General features: G+C 41.2%; 1 protein-coding gene across 1 annotated transcript in view; it reads right to left on the bottom strand.

Annotated features, from left to right (window-relative positions):
• Positions 1 to 2,775: 2,775 nt before the first annotated feature.
• The window catches only part of SORCS3 (sortilin related VPS10 domain containing receptor 3), a 302,919-nt gene continuing 285,075 nt past the window's right edge, over positions 2,776 to 20,619 (bottom strand). The window contains exons 21-27 of the mRNA XM_061372631.1: positions 19,361 to 19,484; positions 16,583 to 16,695; positions 14,546 to 14,677; positions 12,595 to 12,694; positions 10,607 to 10,712; positions 6,277 to 6,437; positions 2,776 to 5,683 (exon numbers count right to left, since the gene is read on the bottom strand). Of these exons, the coding sequence (XP_061228615.1) occupies positions 5,619 to 5,683; positions 6,277 to 6,437; positions 10,607 to 10,712; positions 12,595 to 12,694; positions 14,546 to 14,677; positions 16,583 to 16,695; positions 19,361 to 19,484 (801 nt within the window). The 3' untranslated portion in view covers positions 2,776 to 5,618. The remainder of the gene's footprint in view (positions 5,684 to 6,276; positions 6,438 to 10,606; positions 10,713 to 12,594; positions 12,695 to 14,545; positions 14,678 to 16,582; positions 16,696 to 19,360; positions 19,485 to 20,619) is intronic.

The following is a 20,619-nucleotide window of genomic DNA, read 5'->3' as shown; positions in this document are numbered from 1 at the left end:
CACCATGGTGACGAGTGAAAGACTACTGATGACCTGCCTCCAGGAATAGTTATGATGCAATTTTCCTGAGCAGCACCAGGAAAAGGGTGTATTTGGCACAGCCATAAGAATACCACAAAGTAGCAAACAATGCTTATACTGCTTTTAATAAAGGCATAATTCCATCTGTTACAGAAAAACAGCTGGATTCACGAAAAGATTGAGCTCATGTTTCCAGTGTATGGTAAGGGCTGATGTTTAAGTGCCTGCATTTGAGTTCACAGCTGTACTTAGCTGGGTTTCTGCACAGCTGATTACTGGGTCTCAGCAGTAGCCTGTTAAGCCATGGTAATGTCATTATTTGTGCTTGTCTTTTCATTACTTTGTTTACTTCATTTCAGGATTCCATAAACAGAAAAGTTACACTGGCATTGCTGTAAAGAGGGCCAGACCTAAAGATTTCAAAAGCTGAGTGATCTTCCATGATGCAGGAGGCTTTTCATCGCTCCCAGATGGCCAAAGTAGTCTTGGCTGCCTGACCTTTTCAGCTTACTGTCATAAGGGAAGAACAGAAATAACTGATAGCTAATTTCAAAAGGGAGAATTAAACAGATACCAGCTGCATTCTGAAGTAATATGTACATAAAAGATTATATTCATCAGGTCAGAGAAAAGATTTGGCTCTCCTCCACCAGAGACCAAAAGTGGACACCTGGGAAGGAGCATAAGCAAAAGGCAGCCATGGAGAGGTGTTTCCCAGGTAACTGCCACGCTCCAGAAATCTGCAGTTTATGGACCTCCAGAGCTAAAGAAAAGGGCAGGAAGAGAATGGGTATGTATGCCCATGGAGGGAGAATGCTGATGCATATCCAGAGACACATTTCCATGCTCTCTTTTCCTTTCTAAACAGTCTCTTATGCCAAGTAGAAAAGAAGATTTTTTCTTTTTCCCTTCTTTTTTTTTTCCACCATGGCACTCTACAGCCTCTTTCACACTAAAGTTTGTCAGATGAGAGCATGGCATACATGGGGCTTTGTCTGCATAAACAAGTAGGTGTGCCCTCCTATTCACCTCCCAAGTCTTCAAAGAGAATCAGCCTGTGGAATGTAAAGACAAAGAGAGGACTTTTGGAGGGGAGCAGTAAGAAAGCAAGCTAGCTGTTTCACACTCTTAATCTTAAAAAATTTGCCTTATACATTTCTCTGTTGACCCTCCATGTGCTTTGCATTACCCTGAATGACAGGGTTGGAGGGCTAGACATGGCAAGGAAAACTCAGTGAAGATAGAGCAGACTTTGCTGAAAGGCAATTTGAGAAGAACAAACACTGAAAGAGCAGCCAGGGTAACTCTGAGGTACAAAAATACATTTATTTTCAACAATTTCAAAACCACTGCCTTTTTTACAGTAGAAATATTCAAATGGAACGATAAAACCAAGAACAGTATATATATATATATGTATATATATGACTCATGCATTTGTATTACTGAGTTTAATACAGGTATTGCAATTGTCTGTCTCATTTAATCCTTCAAAACCATGGTGGTGGTTTGGGTTTAATGCACTGTCCATCATCAGAAGGAATGCGATTCTGATTTGGTTTGTCAGACCTGGAATGTGTGTGGGAACTGACTGAAGGGAAAGAGAGAACAGGTTATCTTTGCACACCCCTGAAAGTAAAAGTTATTCCAGAAGAAAATGCACACTCTCCTGCATATGCTTTTATTGATGGCAACGGCAACTGAGAAACTCTGCAGTCTCCAGTCGCTATAGCCTCATCTCTGATATTTCCAGGCTTAGTGTTGGGGCTCTCAAGTACAGGCTAAACCAAGTAGAGGATCAGGGTGTTTATATCAGATTGATCAGGGTGTTTATATCAGATTGACAGCCATACAGAGCCAAAAGCTTCATCTAGTCCTCAGGTCTCATGCATTATTCCTAAAATACAGCTAATAAGGTAGAATCCATTATGAGGGAAAAGCTGGCAGTGATAAAGGGCACTGAACCAGTCTCTTGCTCTCACTTTCTCTTTTCCTCTTTATACATCACCACAGTATGGTAGGTATTTAGATTCTATTCATGGCATTGGCTCTTTCCCACGTTACTCTAGTAAATAATAATCTACAGCTTCAAGGATTTCCATTACATTTTCATCAGGATAAAACTTGCAGGGGAAAAAACTTTATGACACCCCCAAGTTGTTATTTCCCAGCATGACATATACAAATAACAGTGACCAATACTCCATGCTCTGCTAATGCCACAGCTCGGTGCCTTCCAAAAAAGATTGCCAGCATCCAATCCCAATTTACAGAGATCCCATGGATAGACAGAGCCCGGGCTATCCCATTGGGACATACTCGTTACCCATCTAATATCCTAAAGCAGCAGCTTTCAGTCATGAATACAGGCTTTTTTTCTGCTGCCATCATCCATAGTTGTGCCCTAATGCAGCAGGTATGATCTGGCAAATGTGGTCCCATGTACATCCTAGAGACCTTTTTCCAGACATAGGTGGAGCACACCTTGGTCCAGACAGCAGTGTGACAAACTACGTTAAAAAGTAGTAATCCCCAATAAGTCTCAGAGAACGTGAAGTCTAAGCCAACCCAGGAATCAGGTAGGGTCTTTTGACATTTAATTTTTGCTCCATGGATTTTTGTTTGGGTTTTTTTTTTTGTTTTGTAGTGCCTCTATGATAATTTTGGACTGAAAATGTTTTTCTGGACAGATGTTTCTCAAAAAGTTAACCGTATCATTCAGAAATTTCACATCCCCCATTGAGATTAAATTTCTTTTAAGAAGTAAAAATGTTTCCATTTTTTCAACAGCTTACTCTCAACTTTTCATCCTTGCTTTGTCTCATCTGTTGTGAGATATTTATCAGTCACCTTTAAGACTGTAAAGGGAAAAAATATAAAACAAATGCAAAAATAAAAATACTGCAAAAAAGAGTGGAAAGAAATTGAGAAAACTGCAATACTCTGCCTTTCTTTTTAAATCAACATGAGATCAATCCCATGGAAAACCTAGAAAACTCCAAACAACAATGAACATTTTCACTTTGTTTCCTGGTTTATAAAAGTTAATACAAAAAACAAGGAGTATTTCACATTCAGTCCTCTAGAGCAGCTCACAAAACCAGTCCCTCCAATCCCAATGATCAGCACAGACTGAGATCAGCCCACAGTTTAGCTCAAGGCACACAGGCCTTGTTGTTTATGTAGCTCTCTCCCATCTATACCTAAATGGGAAGCTGTGGCCTCGCACTAACAGTGTTATCACCAGACTGGGACATTACTGTAAACTACTTTGGTGTTTCAGTAGAGCAGAGACAGTAATGCAACAGTTTATGCACATGTGATGGATGAACTCAAGGTTAAATAGAACCACACAGACATCACTCTTCATCTTATATTAGGAACTAGAGCAGAAAAGTGAGGGAGGAAACAGAAAAATATTTTTAAATCAAAAGAAAGGACCTACAAGCCTGACTGAAATGGAGGAGAAGGGTTGAGAATATTTAGCTTTAGGACAGTATTTCTGTACATTTTGGCTTTACAATTTGGGTCTTTAAATATGCCCTGTGTTTTTCTCCAAACTGTATTTAACTACTTTTCTCTCCACCTGCAAACCCATCAGGATTGTAAACTCTGAAAGACATTCCAGCCCATTAACAGAGTGAACACATGTAGCTGAGGCTGGTTTGTAGCTATCTGGCACATTGCAATGCAGAGAGGTAGCAAGTAACACCTAAATTCTAGCCATCATGAATTTCTGTCCAGATGTACTAAAAGTGATGTGGAGTCCTGTATCCAGATCCTAAAAAAAGGGTAGCAAACATTGTCATTTTTGCCATCTGTTACCTCACAAACACTAGAACATCTTCCCAAACAAGCCTTCAATCTTCCTTAAATTCCTGCTGAGTCTTAGAACTCAATATTTGAAGAATAAGGTCCATTTTTAACATCATTAACTCAAATGGATAGAAGTAACTCACCACTAATTTAACCTCTTGCCCCCAAACTCCACCATTCCTGAGGTATATCCTCAACTCAGTGTGCTAGAAGATTCCTAAAGAGGTTTTTCACTGTCTTTTCTTAATTAACCTCCCTGTTCTAATCAGAAAGTACCAACCCACCATGCAGAAATTACTCTGATGGCATTTCCATCCAAAATTGGAAGCAGCTGTTCTACAGCACACATAAGAAAGACCTTTCCAAGCAAAGTTATGCAGATCTGACCCTCCATTCCCCTCTCCAAAGAGCAGTCCCTAATCACATGCATTATGTTCAGCCAAAATTTGTTACCCTTACACATCCTGAATAGCACTTTATTTCATCAGCTTAACCGCTAAAAGCATGACTTGTCACTGGGAGCAAAGCTACTGCACCCTGGCCCCCTGCTCAGTTCAGGTTGTACTGGGTACTACAAGCACACTGGTATTTGCCCACACTGAGATGGTGATAATTTCACATTTGTTTTCCTCATTTTCCCTAATGGATGTCACCAAGATCTTTCTCAGAAATGGGTAACAGTGACAGAGGTGGACAGATGATGAACATTATTAAAATATTCACGACAGGCTCATAGTTATCCAGCTAATATCTTTTTCTGCTCCATCATAGGAAATGATGCTCTATATATGAAAAAAAAGGCTTGCAGTTCTACAAAGAGAAATAAACTATGGTGTTTATAGACAGCAGTGCCAGATTGAAATATGACAGACAACTGGAACACGGCTTGGAACCAAAGCGTGATTCAAATGCTCACCACAGTCCCTGGTTGGCTGGAGTGTACGAGAGCACGCACACGTGTATGTACGTGCGTGCATGTGCGTGCATGTGTGTATGTGGTTCAGGTTTTGTTTCAAACATATCTTCTTTTACTAAACATTAAATTATTTCCCAAGAAATAAAAAGCTATGTACATTGTAATTATCTACAATAGGCCTTCGGCATCCTCGCTATACACATGCACGGGGTTTGGGCTGCATTCATAAACTCAGGCGTGCTCCTTCACTGCTTGTGGTGCTGTCCCCTCCAGCCAATCTATGGTCCAAGATGTGTGTTTGCTCTGATGTTTTTTTCCCTTTCTCAGCAGTCAACAGTGCCAGAGGGTGACTGAAATTAAAAGCAATTAAAAGAGGCAAGATCCTGCAAAAAGCTGAGACATGCATGTCATTGGAAAGCTAAGGCTGTTGGCATGTTGCAGAGCCTGGTCCAGCAACCCAGCCTGAGCCCTCCGGGATGATGAAATAGCTGATTCATGAGTTATTTTGAAAAAGGCTGAAAAGGGACAAATTACCTACAACATGTTGCCTAAGGTACTATACCTGTCTGTTTAATTTGAATACTTAATTCCCATTCTGTATTTAACAGGAGGCTGGCATTCAAATCCTACTGCTCACTTGACTTGTTATTTGCTTTTTCTTTCTAATTTGATAAGTATTCCTAAATATTAAGAACCCCTGCTATTTATGAATGCAGCCTTGGTAAACAGAAAAAGCCCGCCCCACCCCCTCCCAAATGATAATAATGACATATACCTCTTTCTTTTTTCATAATAATAATAATTATAACAATAATAATTACAAATAAAAAATCAGAAATGCTGTAGACCAAGTGGATTCTCAGTATTAAACGCTAGTGCAGTTGGGGATTTCCTTTGTGCTTTCACTGTTGGCAATTGTTGAGATGCTTCCTGTGGAGGAGAAAATGGAGAAGGGAGTCAGGGCAGTGGCCTTAATGGTTTGTTCTATATTGCTTCTCACTCCTTCTAAGGATGTGGTTGTGTCAGTGTAATGACAAAAAAAGTGCTTAAAAGTAACATATATTTTTTCTGCATCTGCAATAAGCATTGACCATGCAGAAAAGGTGCTAATACAGCTCAGCTGAGCAGCAATAAATTCATTAAGCTATTAGGGACATATTCAATTATAATGATAGCACACCAACAGCGGAAACCTGGTTCAGCTGATTCTTCTGAGGGTTTGGGGAATCTGAGATACCTTCACAGGAGAGACAGGGTCACAAGGAGGCACAGGAGTGAGCAACAGTTATTACTACTACTGCTATTTCCAAGTTTCTACCCTGGTCATGTACCACTGTGAGAAAAGCTGAAGAACTGTAAGAAAAACTCCCTGTTACCATGTTGCAGAGAGAGATTTGCTCCCTATCTCAGTGCCTCAGGCTTTGCTTGTACCTGGGGTCACAGTGGCTGCCTCTCCTAATACCCCAATAACCAAAAACTTTACCCAGACTGTGAAGCAAACCCAGCTGAGAGCTGTCTCTCACCCGTCACTCGCGTGTCCATCTCTTTGTCCATCAGCTCCTCAGGGTCTGTGAACTCACTCAGAGTGATTTTGGGGGCATTTTCACTTTGGCTGACAGAGCCAATCATTTCCTGCTCCTTGTCATGCTGAACTTGGGCATAGATGTTAATCCAAGGGATTTTCCTGTGCAGGAAAAGAAAATGAGTGGTTATATTTTGTAACACAGGGATCCTCAGCATGTCATTGACTAATCAGAGAGATTAAACTGAGACCAGTCCCAGAAATGCAGCCCTGACAGTGATGCAAATATCAGCTCCCACAATGGTGAAAGCATCACAGCGAAGTTGAGTTCTGAAAGTGCCATTAGCATCCACTAATTCTAACAGCCTAAAGCTACCCTAAATCTCAGGCCACTGCCTTCCTATCCTGTGCTTAAAGTTTCTTCCAGCTGTAAGCCTAGATGTTCTGGTCCCTGCCCTTTTAAATGAGAAGTCGTGCGCACAGTGGATACTGCACCCAGCTCAGAAAGCAGCAATCAACTAAGCAGAATCAGCTGCAACTGCCAACTCTCTCAGTATTTATTATATGATCAGTGGTGCATTGGAAACCAAAAGTAAAAATCAATTTGAGCACTGCTATCAACAGAGAAAAAAAATGGCCTCACTTGCTTCTATTGACAGGCCCACTCTGACTCAGTAAGAATTGCCACATCAGAAAGAGTTATAAAGAACTGGTTCTGCCTCACAGTACAGGAAGGACTTAGACCTTATAACACCCACCCAAAGTCTATTTGTTGCCATTTCATTGCAAAAACAGTTTGCCATGCTACACACAGTTCATGCAAATTTGCAGAGACTTATTCCCCCTTGATGCTCAGGAAGCCATGAAAGTGAAGGGATTATTTCTTCTTCTTCCAAGAGAAGTTAACTTGGACTGCTAGAAAGATATTCTTGAAAGTCAGTTGGTTAGACAGATAGATAAGCCAGGTAGATAAGCCTAGCACAGATGGTTAGATAGGCCTAGCACAGATGGTTAGATAGTAATCCCTGGAGGAATATAAGTTTAAAATGAGAGAACTGAAAAGTAATGTGTTAAGCATCATGGGGGTTGCTAGGGTTATCTGTGTGTAGCTGCCAGTGAGAAGGTGACTGACTGGTTTTGCTAATGCCCTTAAAAGGACGTTATGCTATGCAGTCCACACTGCTAAAACGAGGAAAACTCAGAGAATGTTTCCAGTGTCTTAAAGCACACAGGAGAGAGAAAGAAGCATTCAAAGGAGGCTATATAAAATGCCATACCTTTGTACTAAACTTGTCTGCTGTTGGATATGTCAGAGATTGAAAGCAGTGGAAATTGCCTTAGCTCTCATTAATTCAATAGACCTATGCTGATTTTACTCCAGCGGAGTTCTGTCCTCAAAACTCTCGTGCTATTGGCTTGATCTGGCATTCTGTTCTTAACCAGCAGCAAGTCAGGACATACTTAGGATATTTAGTAACAGCTAACAAACCTCATATTCTTCTCCCTCCCTTCTACCTTTTCTTTTTAACCTTCAGGCATGCCTTAAAGCCACTAGAAGACATAAGCACTACACAGGGAATGCACACATTGGATGACAGAGGACAAATGCATTCCTATAGGATTTAAGGGCCTAGAATACATCTGGAGGTGTGTAGACATGAGGACACGAGAACAAGCCTGGAGATACTGGAAAACTTAGTTTTGCTTCCAAACAATGGAGTGGTAGAGAAGTGAGAGTTTCCTGAGGAAAAGTGAGAAAAGCTTTTTAGAGTTGTGTGGGAGAGGGCCTCCAGGTACTCCAGAGAGTTAGGGGAAAAAGAAACGAAGACAGCTGTACATACGTGCATCCATACACATACACCTAACCTTGCTGTGCCTTCCAACATAGGTGACCAGAATGTCCCACTGTACCTCTCTGAGCACAAGTGCATGCACACACACTCCTGCATTCCTGTCCCAAGACACACATACACTAATTGCCCAATTATTCACCACCCATACACATATCATATTTACCTGCTCAGTCTCCCAGAAAACAATCTTTTTGCAGATTATTTTCCTATTTTTCCCCCTTCTTTCCTTTTCTATCCAGACTCCTCAACGCCTCTCTGGCAGCAGTGTTTGACATGCCTGCTGGGTCTATAACTTGATGGATTCACAATAAGGAGTCTGTGTGCAAACCAGTAAAGCACAGATTCTACAAAATTTTAGAATTAAAAATTCGTGGAGGCCCATGCTCTCCTCACAACCTTTTCCTGTAAGCAGCAGTTCTGTATCCAGGATAGGATCACTGTTACTTAGAAAAGTACATATGGCTAAGGGACCTCTGCATCCCTGAGAGCTAGAGCGAAGTTTTTGTTTTCACCTTTTTTTTCCATTAAGAATTGTTGTGTGTTCTCAGTTCTGATCCAGTGAGCCAGAAGATTCAGACAGAGCCAAAAAGTTGCTTTCTGTTCTAAAAAATCAAGCTAAGGACACTCTGGGTATCTGATTTAACTCTAAGCTTTGTCAGTCTGACCTGGGTTTGCTCTTTTTGCAACAAAACTAAGTGGATGAGCTTTGGGCTAAGCAAAACTTACTCTTTAATTACCTTTCCCCTCACTCCCAATTTATGATACATTCAGTTTTCAACAGATTTTAACAAGACAGCGTCTTACCAGCCCTGGAGGGCAGCACTTGGCTGATGGCTTCTAAGCTCGAGTCTCAAGATACAAGTAGCACAAGAGTCAGTTTTATGTGCTGTAGTAGCATAACATGACCTGGAGACTGCCAAAGCAAAGCACCTCTCTGCCTTCTGGCAGCTAAAATATACAGATCCTTCTTTCTAGTAACTGATTGGTGATCACAAAGCCAAAGACATTAGGCCAAACCTAAGAAAATACCTCACCAAGACACAAAGAAAAGCACAACTTACAAAGTGTTGTACCTGCATCTTGACATATGTCCCAGTGAGACTTCCTTGCCTTCCTCTTTCTACATCTAGGAGTGAGAGAAACCAGCAGCTGCTTTCCCAGCAAGTTATTAAATCAATGCCTTAAACAAGTCCCATGTTCCATTCCCCATTCACCTGGGCACCTGTATTACACCTCCAGAAGTTGAGAGAGGATTTCAATCTGCAATAAGCAAGTCACACTGAAGCCCTGGAAATCTGCACCTGAGCAGATTCACATATATGGGTTCTCTGGATATTGTCCTGGGCCACTGAAGTCAGTAAAGGCTTGGTAACACTTCTTAATGCACATAGGATCAAGCACTAGAAGCAGTGCAGCCCACTGATTTTGACAATGGTTAATGCAAGAGGTTAGAAATTAGGGGGGATTTGAACCTGGAGACTAGGATACGATACATCTGTCTTATCATTCAATTTTTAACGGTTTGTATCCCACTAGCATCATTAGACTACTCAGCTTACCTTGGGCTGCAGAAAAGCTAGAGAAAGAAATGTAGCTGGAATCCGGGCAAGAAAAAGTATAGCTTCCCAATTTGGAGGAGCTACTTATGTCCAGTGTTAAGTTGTTGGGTTTTTTTACAAAGTCAGACTCAACTTATGCTTCTAATACTATATTTTGCCACTGGACAGAATCAGGGCACATAGACCATTTAACACAGTAAGTACTGTACTGAATGCAAAGTTCCTCCTAAGGATCTCCATCTGCCTAAAATATATTCTCGAAAGGCAGCCCTTCAGCAAACAGGCCATTCTCATCCCAGTTTTGCCAGTTTTGTTTCACAGCTGGCAGCAGCAAAGTGCCATGGGCCAGCCCAGATCCTGCCTAGAGGCAAAAGGTTTATATTAACATCTGGCAAAGAAAATCTCAGCACAGATTCCCAAAGGCATTTTGATGCTTAACACAAAAATTTCTGGCTTTGAGTCTCCCATCTTTAACATAATCACACCTGTTCCTCTGCAAAACTAAAGTATTCACTTTGCAAGATACAAATGAGATACTGCTGCAGTAAGGCAGTTGGCCAAATGGATATAGACTGTATGAAGACATCCACTGTGTTTTCTTGACTAAGTCTGCATTGTGTAGCTCCGTACTCAGTGCGCACACAGGGTTCCCATTTCTGATCTATGGAACAAACACATCTGCTGATGCAGGTCTTAGTTCGAGTTCTGAGCTTTTGGTGATGTTTAAGAGCACTGAGTTTGTGGTAGAAGGGCAGTAGATTGTCTTCTCTCTAAATTTGAGAAATAGGGAATTATACCGGTCTAAGCCTTAGGCCAGCATAACCCATTCTTCATCTGCAATCCAGGAACTGATCTGCCTAGATTTCCTGTAAACCACACAGTACCTCTTCCTCCCATCCCCCAAAGTTTCTCAACTTACCTCTTGAATTTGTAGATTAAAAAAACAGCCAAGCCTACAAATACCACAGACAGCAACATCAGCATCGCCGAACTGCTGTGACCCGTGCTGGAATCAACAAGGGGTGCTGCAGGAGGAAAGGAAGAGCATTACATCTGCAAGATATTATTAGGGAATACATAACTCATGGGAGTTAAGCTTAACTCTCTTTTTGCTACATCTGCTTTATCACCACTGCATAGTGCATGCTGTTTTTGCAAGACCAATCAGTAGGAAACAAATTGTCTCTCTTGTCCTTTGAAAGCCAAGCTCCTCTTTTAAGATAGTGCAGTCTAACATCTCTTAGTGAAAGGCACAGCAAGCCATGCTTAGCTGAATGGCTGACCACTCCTGTGGTAGCACTCTGGGCCATTGCTTTTCAGCGTTTTCCAGGGACATGCTTAACGCATGTCTATTCCCCTTTGGAGAAGCTACTTCAGAGCATCCGTAAACAGCATGACTCCCATTTTCCAAAGACGTGTCTGTCTCACATGTGACAGGGATCTTGTCTGGTGAGAAGCCTCAAGGTTCTTCCTTGCTTTGGACCTTACAGACTTTTCAGTCGAGTCAGTAGAGGAGCCCAGAGCAATAATCCTGGACCCAAGCATGCACTGTTATACCATTTTGTAGACTTGATCCATCCATCCTTGACAGTGTCTCTAATGATGCACAAATGATTCTAAGTAGCAGCTGAGTGTTTTTCACTCTGCATAAATATTTGGGTTTGTTTTTTTACTGCTCTCTATTCCTTTTCTATCACCCAGAAGATGGGACAAAGTCTATGTAAGTAGAGTCACTTTGGTTTCATCACCAAATTTTCACACCTAAGAGTCTGATACTGACAGTATTCTGCTTCTACTGCTTTGATGGACTCTTGTGCAAATCAACTGACTGTCATTTCAGCTGAGTCAAAATGCATCAGAATAACTGAGCACTGTAAGTTAATTCCACACTTTGTGATGTCTTACTAGAACAAACCCAGATTCTGAATCTGGAGTCTGCAGATATTTAGATTTCATTCGCAGTTTTGCACATTAATTTATTCCAGCATATTCTTGTTAACATCTGACTCTCACCCCCACACAACAGTCAGACAGTGAAGGCAAAAAGCCATTACCTGTAGCACAGGTCATGAGCCTTGGTTTAGCCCAGCTCTTGGCTCTCTGAGTCTCATGTCAAAAGAAGCTAAAGTGTATTATCATGTGACATGAATCCCAATCCTTTTGAGAGGCTATCAGCAACATCATATGCACAAGATCCCACATTTCAGATAATGGCAAGGGTAAAAATAAATCTGGCATCTCCTCTGTAGTCATCGCTGTCTCAGAAATAGCTGAGAGCTTTACTCTAGGCTGGCCAAAATTCTCAGCAGTATCTGAGAGCTTCACGCTAGGGTGGTTTAAAGCAAAGAGGGTGATGAAGCTTAAAGTGACTATTACTTCGAGCAAAAATGGAAATAAGCAGCACTGAAATTTAAATAAGTTCTAATTTGTAGAAGTCAATATTCAATATTTCCCGTAAGAGGTCTACATCTTCTTTTCATGAGTATTTTGCCCCTATAAAGCTTCTTGGCTAGTCATAACATTAACAAACCCTTTGCAATAAGGATTTTATCCAATATCCATGATAGTAATACTCCCACTGAATTACACAGGTTCCCAATGAGGGCTTAATAGAACACCATTTGCCTGATTTTCTAAAACACTTGAAAAACATCAATGCACTAGTTAATTGATCCATAGGGACCTCTTAAAAGGTACTTCTAATACTTGTACAAACTGGTGCATGAAGATGCCACTGCTGGATTGCTTTTCATACTTCCTGCTTCTACACAGACAATGTCTCAGCATGATCAGTCCTATGCACCCCAGTAGCACATACCAAACTGAGTGCTCTGATGTAGACTAGTTCTTCTAGAGTTGCCTGAAGCCTCAAGAGAACCACAGCTAAGCATTTGACTTCACACTCACCTAATGTTAACTGAGTGACATACACAACGACTTCGAGACCAGGCTTCAGTTCAAACTGGACGAGGTTCTGGTTGAGAGCATTAAAAAAGATTTCTACCACCTGACAAAATAATAAGAGATATAGTAGTTACAATATAGAAACAACAATTTCTGAAGAACATTCAGAAATGCAGGTAGCCTAAGAATGGTGACTAACACCTCTTACTGGCTTCAAAAAGAAAAGGGAAGCGAGAGAATGAGGGTGGAGAAAACCATGTACATGTGCTTTAGATAGAATTGAGTCCTACTGCATGCAAATCTCCCTTACAGAACTTTTGAGACTCACACACTGCATCATTCTACTTCTCCTGAGAAGGAAACCAAGAAAAGTTAGCATTTTTTTTCCCTATATTGAGGGGGTAAAAGAGGAGTAAAAAGAACTAAAGACCTTTTCACCCTCCACAATGCCCTGTGAGTTTGATCTAATACACTTTGAAATCACTTATATACTTGCCTTTTATTGGTGGATGATGGAATTGATTTAGGTGATCCAGCCTAATAACATTTCTTTACTCAAATAGGCTGTTGGGGATGAAACAATACAGTTTTGATGATTAATAGCAACCTTGCATATCTTTCCTTCATTTAGAAGAGGGGCCTTGGACTAGGTTTATCCATGGCTCAGCAACTCAGCTGTGCTATTTGGTTGCCTCAGAGCACATACCTGGCATATCACACTGGAGCCTGAGTTTGTTAATGCCCAGTTTCCCTAGAGTAGTTCCAATCGTCAGGGCACAGCTACTGAGTAGTTCTGATGGCCAAAGGAACCTGGATTGTAATCCAGGGCAGAGCTCCTCAACTGGAAGCCAAAACCAGGTGCCAAAGTACAACTGAGCACACTGTCAAAATTAGAGCACTAGAGCTTCAGGCCTCATTGTCAGCTAGTCAGAAACCCAATCTAAGTTGTCTGTATAATACTGATATATGAAATATTGGCAAAACAGCTTGTTTGGAGTGGATTTTAATATGGGCAGATCTTACTGAACAGGACAGAAATGACTCCAAGAAAATCCCTCAAAAAGCCTTGCAAACCTTCCCACCACAATGCCCTTCTTACGCACACTCACCACCATAAATTGAAGAGGCCAGCTTTGCTAGCTTCCTAGAACAAACGTAGTACACTGAGGTCACTGACTTTGCTCAGTGGGTGGCAAGAGCTTCTACAGAATTCAGCAGTCCTCTGAATTATTTCATGTTTAATCACAGAAGAGTTACTCCTCCAACAGTTACTTCAAGATGGGCTCACACATAGCTTGCATCCAGTAAAAATGCCGCATACAAGAACATTAGCTAAAGCTAAGCAGCCTTTCCAGCAGTACTTCACTCCTTTGCCTTTATAAGAGCTGATTTAATCACTTGGTAATTCTACTGTGAAAGCTTCGGCAGACTAGTGCTGTTGTTCCTAGCTCTTCCCTTGCCTGCATATCACTGTTGCTATTCATCACTGTAATTACCTATTTATCTAAGTGGATGGATATTGTAACTTCCAAATATAGTTTGCACACGCTATTCTCTGCTGCAGAAAAAAAGGTCTTGTTCCAGTGATATACGAGCTGAAGAGTTTCATGTATTTTTAGTAAACCTCAGTATATTACCTTGCTGCTTTGGCCTCTGTCTATTAGCATTCTTTCAGGGAGTAGAGGGAGTACGTATTAAAGGTTCCTTTGGCCATAACTACTTTCTAAAGGACACACTAAATATCTAAGAAGAACCACTGCTGGTAGACTGTGACATATCTCAGTGAGGTATCAGAAAAGCCTTTTTTTTTTTTTTTAATGCCATAAACTATACTGCCACAGTTCCAGATGATTCCAATTCCATTGTGCTTATTGTAAGCAATTTCCAGTACTGCACAAGTTAAGTAGCCCATCTCCAAATGCTATGAATGTTCCATGAATCCTTCTTTCCTTACTTGTTCCAGATCAGCCTCACTGCTTTTCCTCCTCTCTGTTGTGTTTTTATGGGGCAGTATGAAAAGTTCAGCAGAAGTAGGCAGCCCAGGAAATACAGCTACCAAGATCTGTTCATCAGGGATACCAGTCACCTAAAAGAAAAGTTAAAAGGACGTCTCTAGCTGTTTCTGTTATTCACATTTCCATTCACTACAGGTAACACTTTTGCATCAAATTGTTATTTACCAGTTCCATTGCAGGTGCTGTTGTCCTAATGAGCTGTTGTGACCATTTGATGAGTTAGAAATAGAGGTTTGGCTACTGATTCACTCCACTTATACAAGCAAATGTAGTCTTGACAACACACCTGAATCCAAAGATCTCAACACAAAGTTCAAACCTGCCATGTCTGCAGATCTAAATTTTCCATATAGCCCATCTTGCTACAAAAGAATTACCCAGTGTCAGATCTAGAGAGTCTGGCTCAGCATGACCACTGCTACGTGTGCAACTAACAGGGACATATGAAAAAAAATGGCTACAATAAGCTTCTAATATCAGATTATGGGGATCCACATTTGCCATACATGAATAACTTTATGACTCCAGTAGGAGACGTTTTACTACTGGGGCTGATTGGGAGGGCTGGGTTAGAAACTGCTCAGTTTGCTGAACCAAGAGTCAGTTCCACACCTGACTCTCACAACTGTCTTACCATGTGCTACCCACTGAGGTCACAGCCTCTGTCCCCAAATCCAAACTGTGCATTTTCAGTAGGGTAGGAAGACTCTCCTCCCTCAGGAACTCTTGCTTTATGAGGCTAACCCCATTAGCTTCCTGGGTCCTATCCACCTCAAGCTCCTTGGCTGCATCCCTGAACTAAAATGTATCAAAGGGACAGCCCATTCTTGGTGATCCATCCTATAAGCACAGACCACAGGCTGTACCGAAACAGTCACAAAGGGATATACATACAAGCAAGCACTTCTACAGGGTTTCTTCTGCTGTCTGTAACCATGCATAGTTCCAATCTAATTAATTTATTTTTTTTCTGCAAGCTTGACTCTGAATACAGTAAAAGAGAACAACAGTTTAAACAAATGGACTTCGTGTTTTCTCAGGATGAGAAAACAATCAAGGAAGCTCTTATAGGCTGTGAATTCTGAGTGGGCTGCAGATGAGAAAAGCTGAGCAGGAACGTACTTTCCTAGTAAAATTAATCAGCCTCCATTTCTAAGAACAGCTGTAGCTGAAGGAAAAAAAAAAAAAAAGAAAAAGAAAAGCAAGATACAGTTTTGGCAGAATGTAAAAAAACACAAAAGCTTGCCTAAATCTATCTCCTGATTCTACACAAAACCAAAGTCCCTGGCTATTTGATATCATAAATTATTCTGTCTCCTTTCCTGCAAGAATACGAGTGCTGGTTTACATATTCTAATTAATCCCAAAGGAAGATTCAGTATCTTACACCCACAGAAGCCTTTCTTTGTCATGTATTTTAAAGGTAAGTTTATTTTCCCTCTGAATCCTCCTTTTTAACCCAGTTGGAAAGGGAGTAGTGCTTTATAACGTTCAGTAGTTGCTACACTTAGATGCATGTGAAACTCCTGACTATTAGGAAGAGGTAAAAATATCTTCCTCATGCATACAGCATACTACAGTGTCTGTCTTTTGGGATGAACTGGATCAGCTGTTTAGCAACACACAGTAACACTACCCAAATGTTTGGAGCAGATAACAGTAGATACTGTGATACCAATTTCGCAAAATAAGAATAATGATACTATTACAATCTAGGATTTGTAAAGTCCTCAGGGGTATTATAAGCTAAAAAGCACCACAGAAACATTAATAAAAGCAATTATAATATTTCCACAAATTTCCCAGTATAGTTTGCCTCTGCAAAAAGATCCAGAATATTAAGAAGCTTTTTATCGATTTAGAATGATAGCTTCATTATGACTGTTCTTTCCCGTTCTTGTAAGCTAGCATGTTGGAAAACTGCATATGTTAACAGCCTACTCAATATTATTACAGATAAGGAAACAGATGCTCACCTGTGCTAGAGCTCTCTTGATGACTTTGCCAATGTCTTGTCTCCATTCAGGGATGTCAGGGTTATGGTAGTCCAAGTTGGGAGAAAATGACAGGAGCTGAGATTGGAAATACTCTGGAATAGAAAAACAGTATTTATGGGAAGATTAAATGGGCAGTGTTCAAGATACAGCCAAAGGTGCAGAAGACAACAGGAAGACAATAATTACATTATCTTGAAACAAGAGAGAGAGCAAAGGCTGAAAGAAGAAGAAGGGGCTAGCTAACACTAAGCAGGACGTAAACCTTGCAAGAAAAGAATTTTTGTAAAAGTTCTTATAAAGGACATTCTGCCCTAGTGCCAATTTGCAGCATTTCCAACAGGAAACCGAAGCAAAAATGAGAGGATGCCTTCCCTTCACAGTGTCTCTGGGCTTTGTAACTTTGCCACTCAACTTCATCAGATACTGCTTACGAGGATGTTGATCAGTAAAAAAGACAGCATCTGGCTGAAATCCGGAAGGTCTGTGCAATTGCATGCACTGTGCTCTGCAGAGCAAACACTTACTGTAAGTAATGTTTTCAAAAGCAGGTGTTATCTGCTTGCACTCCTAGAGGGAAGCCATGAGTGGTTAATACCTCAATAAATCAGAACCCAGTGGTGCTAATGACTGGCTAATCAAGCAATGGCTATTCATGAAACACTTTGAAATTACTTCCTAATTGACTGATTGCAGGGAGGAAGAAAAACTTCGTAGACTTAAAATACAGAACAATTTATTTTTTTTTCCAATTCCAACTCTCCCCTCTGGGGTCACCAAAGACCAAGACATCTGGAATCCTTACAACAACTGTGCACAACGGATTTGGGCCAGCCAGTGACACAGATCCAGGCTAGGAATCACACTCCGATACAAGTTCTCTCCTTTCTTGGAGATGTGCTGTGCCTCCCCTTGAAGCACCTGATCTCCAGACACTTCGATTAAGTACCATTAACTATTTGTAAGAAGGTACCAGTTTTAGATCCAGAGAAACCAGCAAGAATATTAAAGCAGAAATCCACAGACTAGCAGGGATGTTGTAGCACAGCATTTATGTTGCATCTTCTGCAAAATCTGTTCTTTCTTGTTAGATTGTGCAATATATTTTTAAATAAAAATCAAGGACAGAAGGGAAACTTTCTCAAGTTTTGAAGGCTTAACCCAGAACCTGATATAATGCCTTTGACTTTTGAACCCTCTGTACCATGTCCAATTTATGTTTTGAGCAAATTCTGTTCTGTTAATCACAATATGAGAAGCCTCTGAATAAATCTCTTCCACTGTTAACACCAGAAAGTCATGCCTTCCTGCATAGAGCCATAGTAACTCAACACCGGACAAAGATGAGTATTCCAATTTAGTAGAGTGCAAGTTTACCAAGGGTGTCACTCGTTTACATACTCAGACTTGATGTGACTATCGCTGGAGATCCAGGAGGACTCCTTTCTTAGACCAGGTCAATCTACAGCATGATGCTGTACAGGACTACTTGGACATTCCAACTGGATTAATTTCTCATTGTGAAAAAGCCTAAAACTTTGTTTCTTTTAAGTAGAATGGCAAAATTTCTTAAAAAAAACGTTTAAAAACACAAAGTGAGGAGTGCTCTGTGGGACCTACTGGGACCTGCCATTGATCACCTGTGGTGATGCTCCTCATATACTCTTGATTAAGGTTTATTCCAGAAACTAGTGGAAAGATGCAAGTTTCCCAGAAGTAAACACCGAATTTGCAATGCTCAAAATGATCAAGTAGAGGGCTACTTACATTTGATAATAGCGAGTTTCGGTATTACTAAGTCATATTACCAAATTATTAAACCCCCACTGCATTTCACAGCCAGGCAATCAATAAATATCTATTTAGCTGGTTGTTAAATCTGAGCATACAGCTTTCCAGACACCAGAAGGACATTTATTTAATTACTGAAACCAGACACAGATAGTTCAACTACACAGCACAACTTGAGTTATTTGAAGCCCAGGTCTCTCAAGAAAGCCTGCTATCCAAAGAAAAGCTTGCCCTCAAATGCTGGATGCCAATAACTGGAAAAGGAAAATGAAGACTAGCCCAGGGTGAAAATTATTCTCTGGAGAAATCTCAAAGTCCTTGAGAGAGCTCTTCCACTCAGTCTTTATTAAGCCCTAAACTGGGTAAGCCCTGTGGTCTGACAAAGGGTGCTTTTTTTGGACCCATGACATACAGATATTCAAGAACATACCAAACATTACCCACAGGAAAGTCCAGTGGACAGTCAGACCTCCAGCTGTGCCATGGAAGATGAGCAGAGATACCAACAACAAAGTAATTTCTGCCCCCTGATTTCCAGACCCTTGGTGTTCTATACAGTCACTCTTTACTGGTGTAAAGAGATACACCAGCTGTATTGAGGCTACCTTAATGTTCCACTATTTTCCACACCTAGGAAGCAGAAGGAAGGCAGTCTGTCTAAAACTCCAGAGTGGTTTTTTTTGTTTTAGGAGTTCCCAGTCAGTGTGTACCAACACACTGACAGACAAAGGAGACATCAGCTACTTTACTACAGTGCTGAGCGTACAAATTTGGCTACTTGCCCCATACAATTCACTTCTGTGTTTCGTGATCAGAACATATTTGAGCTACTTTGTTTACAGTTTGTCTTCAAAGGTTCCTTCAGGCACTGGAGTTCAGACAATTCATTTTGGTTCAACAGCGACTGACTACCTGTTCTTCACCTTTAGATTACCCCCCTGAGATTCGATTGGAAAAGGCTGAGAGTACCATGCACTGCGATCTCCTTGGTGTCTTGGATGAGGGTGTTGCCTGCAGCAACTTGCACAGTGACAGTGTTCATCCCCTCCACAGTGAAGATGTATGAGATGCTGCTCTCCAAGGTGATGAGGGGCTGCAAGAGGTTAAAATACAGATGGTAATATCAAAATCAGGATGAGATTAACTTGGGATCACAACATGCACCTGACTAATCCACCAAGCCACGACAACCTTCCTCCCTGATACAGGAATGGTGCCTTAGGCTTGTGTGTTCCGCTGTCCTAACTGCGGCCCAAACACTACCCAGTGAGAACTGCCTGACCCATAGGCAAAGGTTTCTTTCACTTCAGTAGATGCTTCCTGAAATATTCTTCCACTGAACTGCAACCCATTATGCTATGAATACCTCAGTAGAGCACAGTCAGCAGCTGCGGATTTAGTGCTGCAGGAAACAAGTGTTGTACACACACATATATACGCACACTCATCACAGTTGCTGTATCAGCTGCACAAAACACACGATCCAGCTCAAACCAGCACTGAACATAAACTAAAGATGCAGACACTTCTTCAAACAATCTGTACTGTTCAGATTCAGGGCCAGCCCTTGCTTTTATGAGCACAAACCTGTTCACCTACCTGAAAGCAGCTCTACTCAGGTCAGGGTGAGGGCACCCAGCATTGCCCCATTCATGCTTTGCGCATGTAAGATAGCTCCAACCATAAGTTGTAAACTCATATTAACAAGGCTGGAAACATGGCTTAACACCTCCTGACAATACTGTCTGAATATTGCTGAATGGTTGACCTGAATTTAGCTAACTCAGAGGCCTGGCACAGAGAGCTCACTTTATCTCCATCTCTCTGAACAAAACCATCCTTGATAGCATTACAGGTCTCCTCTTTACACAGGAAACTCTCACACTGATACATATCTAAATGGGAAAAGTGCACCATGTTCAGAAAAAGAGATTTGCGTATAGAGGTACTGGGTTTGTGTGGCAAGGTTTTAGCTGTTTCTGTGACAATCTGAGTCTGTTTTGCCTGTGATGGTAATTGGTGAGTGATCTCTCCCTGTTCTTATCTCAATCTGTAAATGAGCCTTTTGTTGTATATTCTCTTCCCTCTCCAGCTGAGCATGGCAGTGATAGAGCCGCTTTGGTGAGCACCTGGCATTCAACCAGGGTCAACCCACCACAACTGAAAATCAAAGGTGCAGACCTTTGCAGTGCCATTGATCTGACAGCTGGTCTATAGACAAATCTCTT

Source organism: Neopsephotus bourkii, unplaced genomic scaffold (assembly GCF_033783945.1).
Source record: "Neopsephotus bourkii isolate Nb327-2 ecotype Australia unplaced genomic scaffold, CSIRO-AGI_Nbou_v1 NB_1615, whole genome shotgun sequence".
NCBI classification, from domain to species: Eukaryota; Metazoa; Chordata; class Aves; order Psittaciformes; family Psittacidae; genus Neopsephotus; species Neopsephotus bourkii.
Note: the sequence above shows the minus strand (reverse complement) of the source record. Positions and strands in the feature narration are given on the sequence as shown.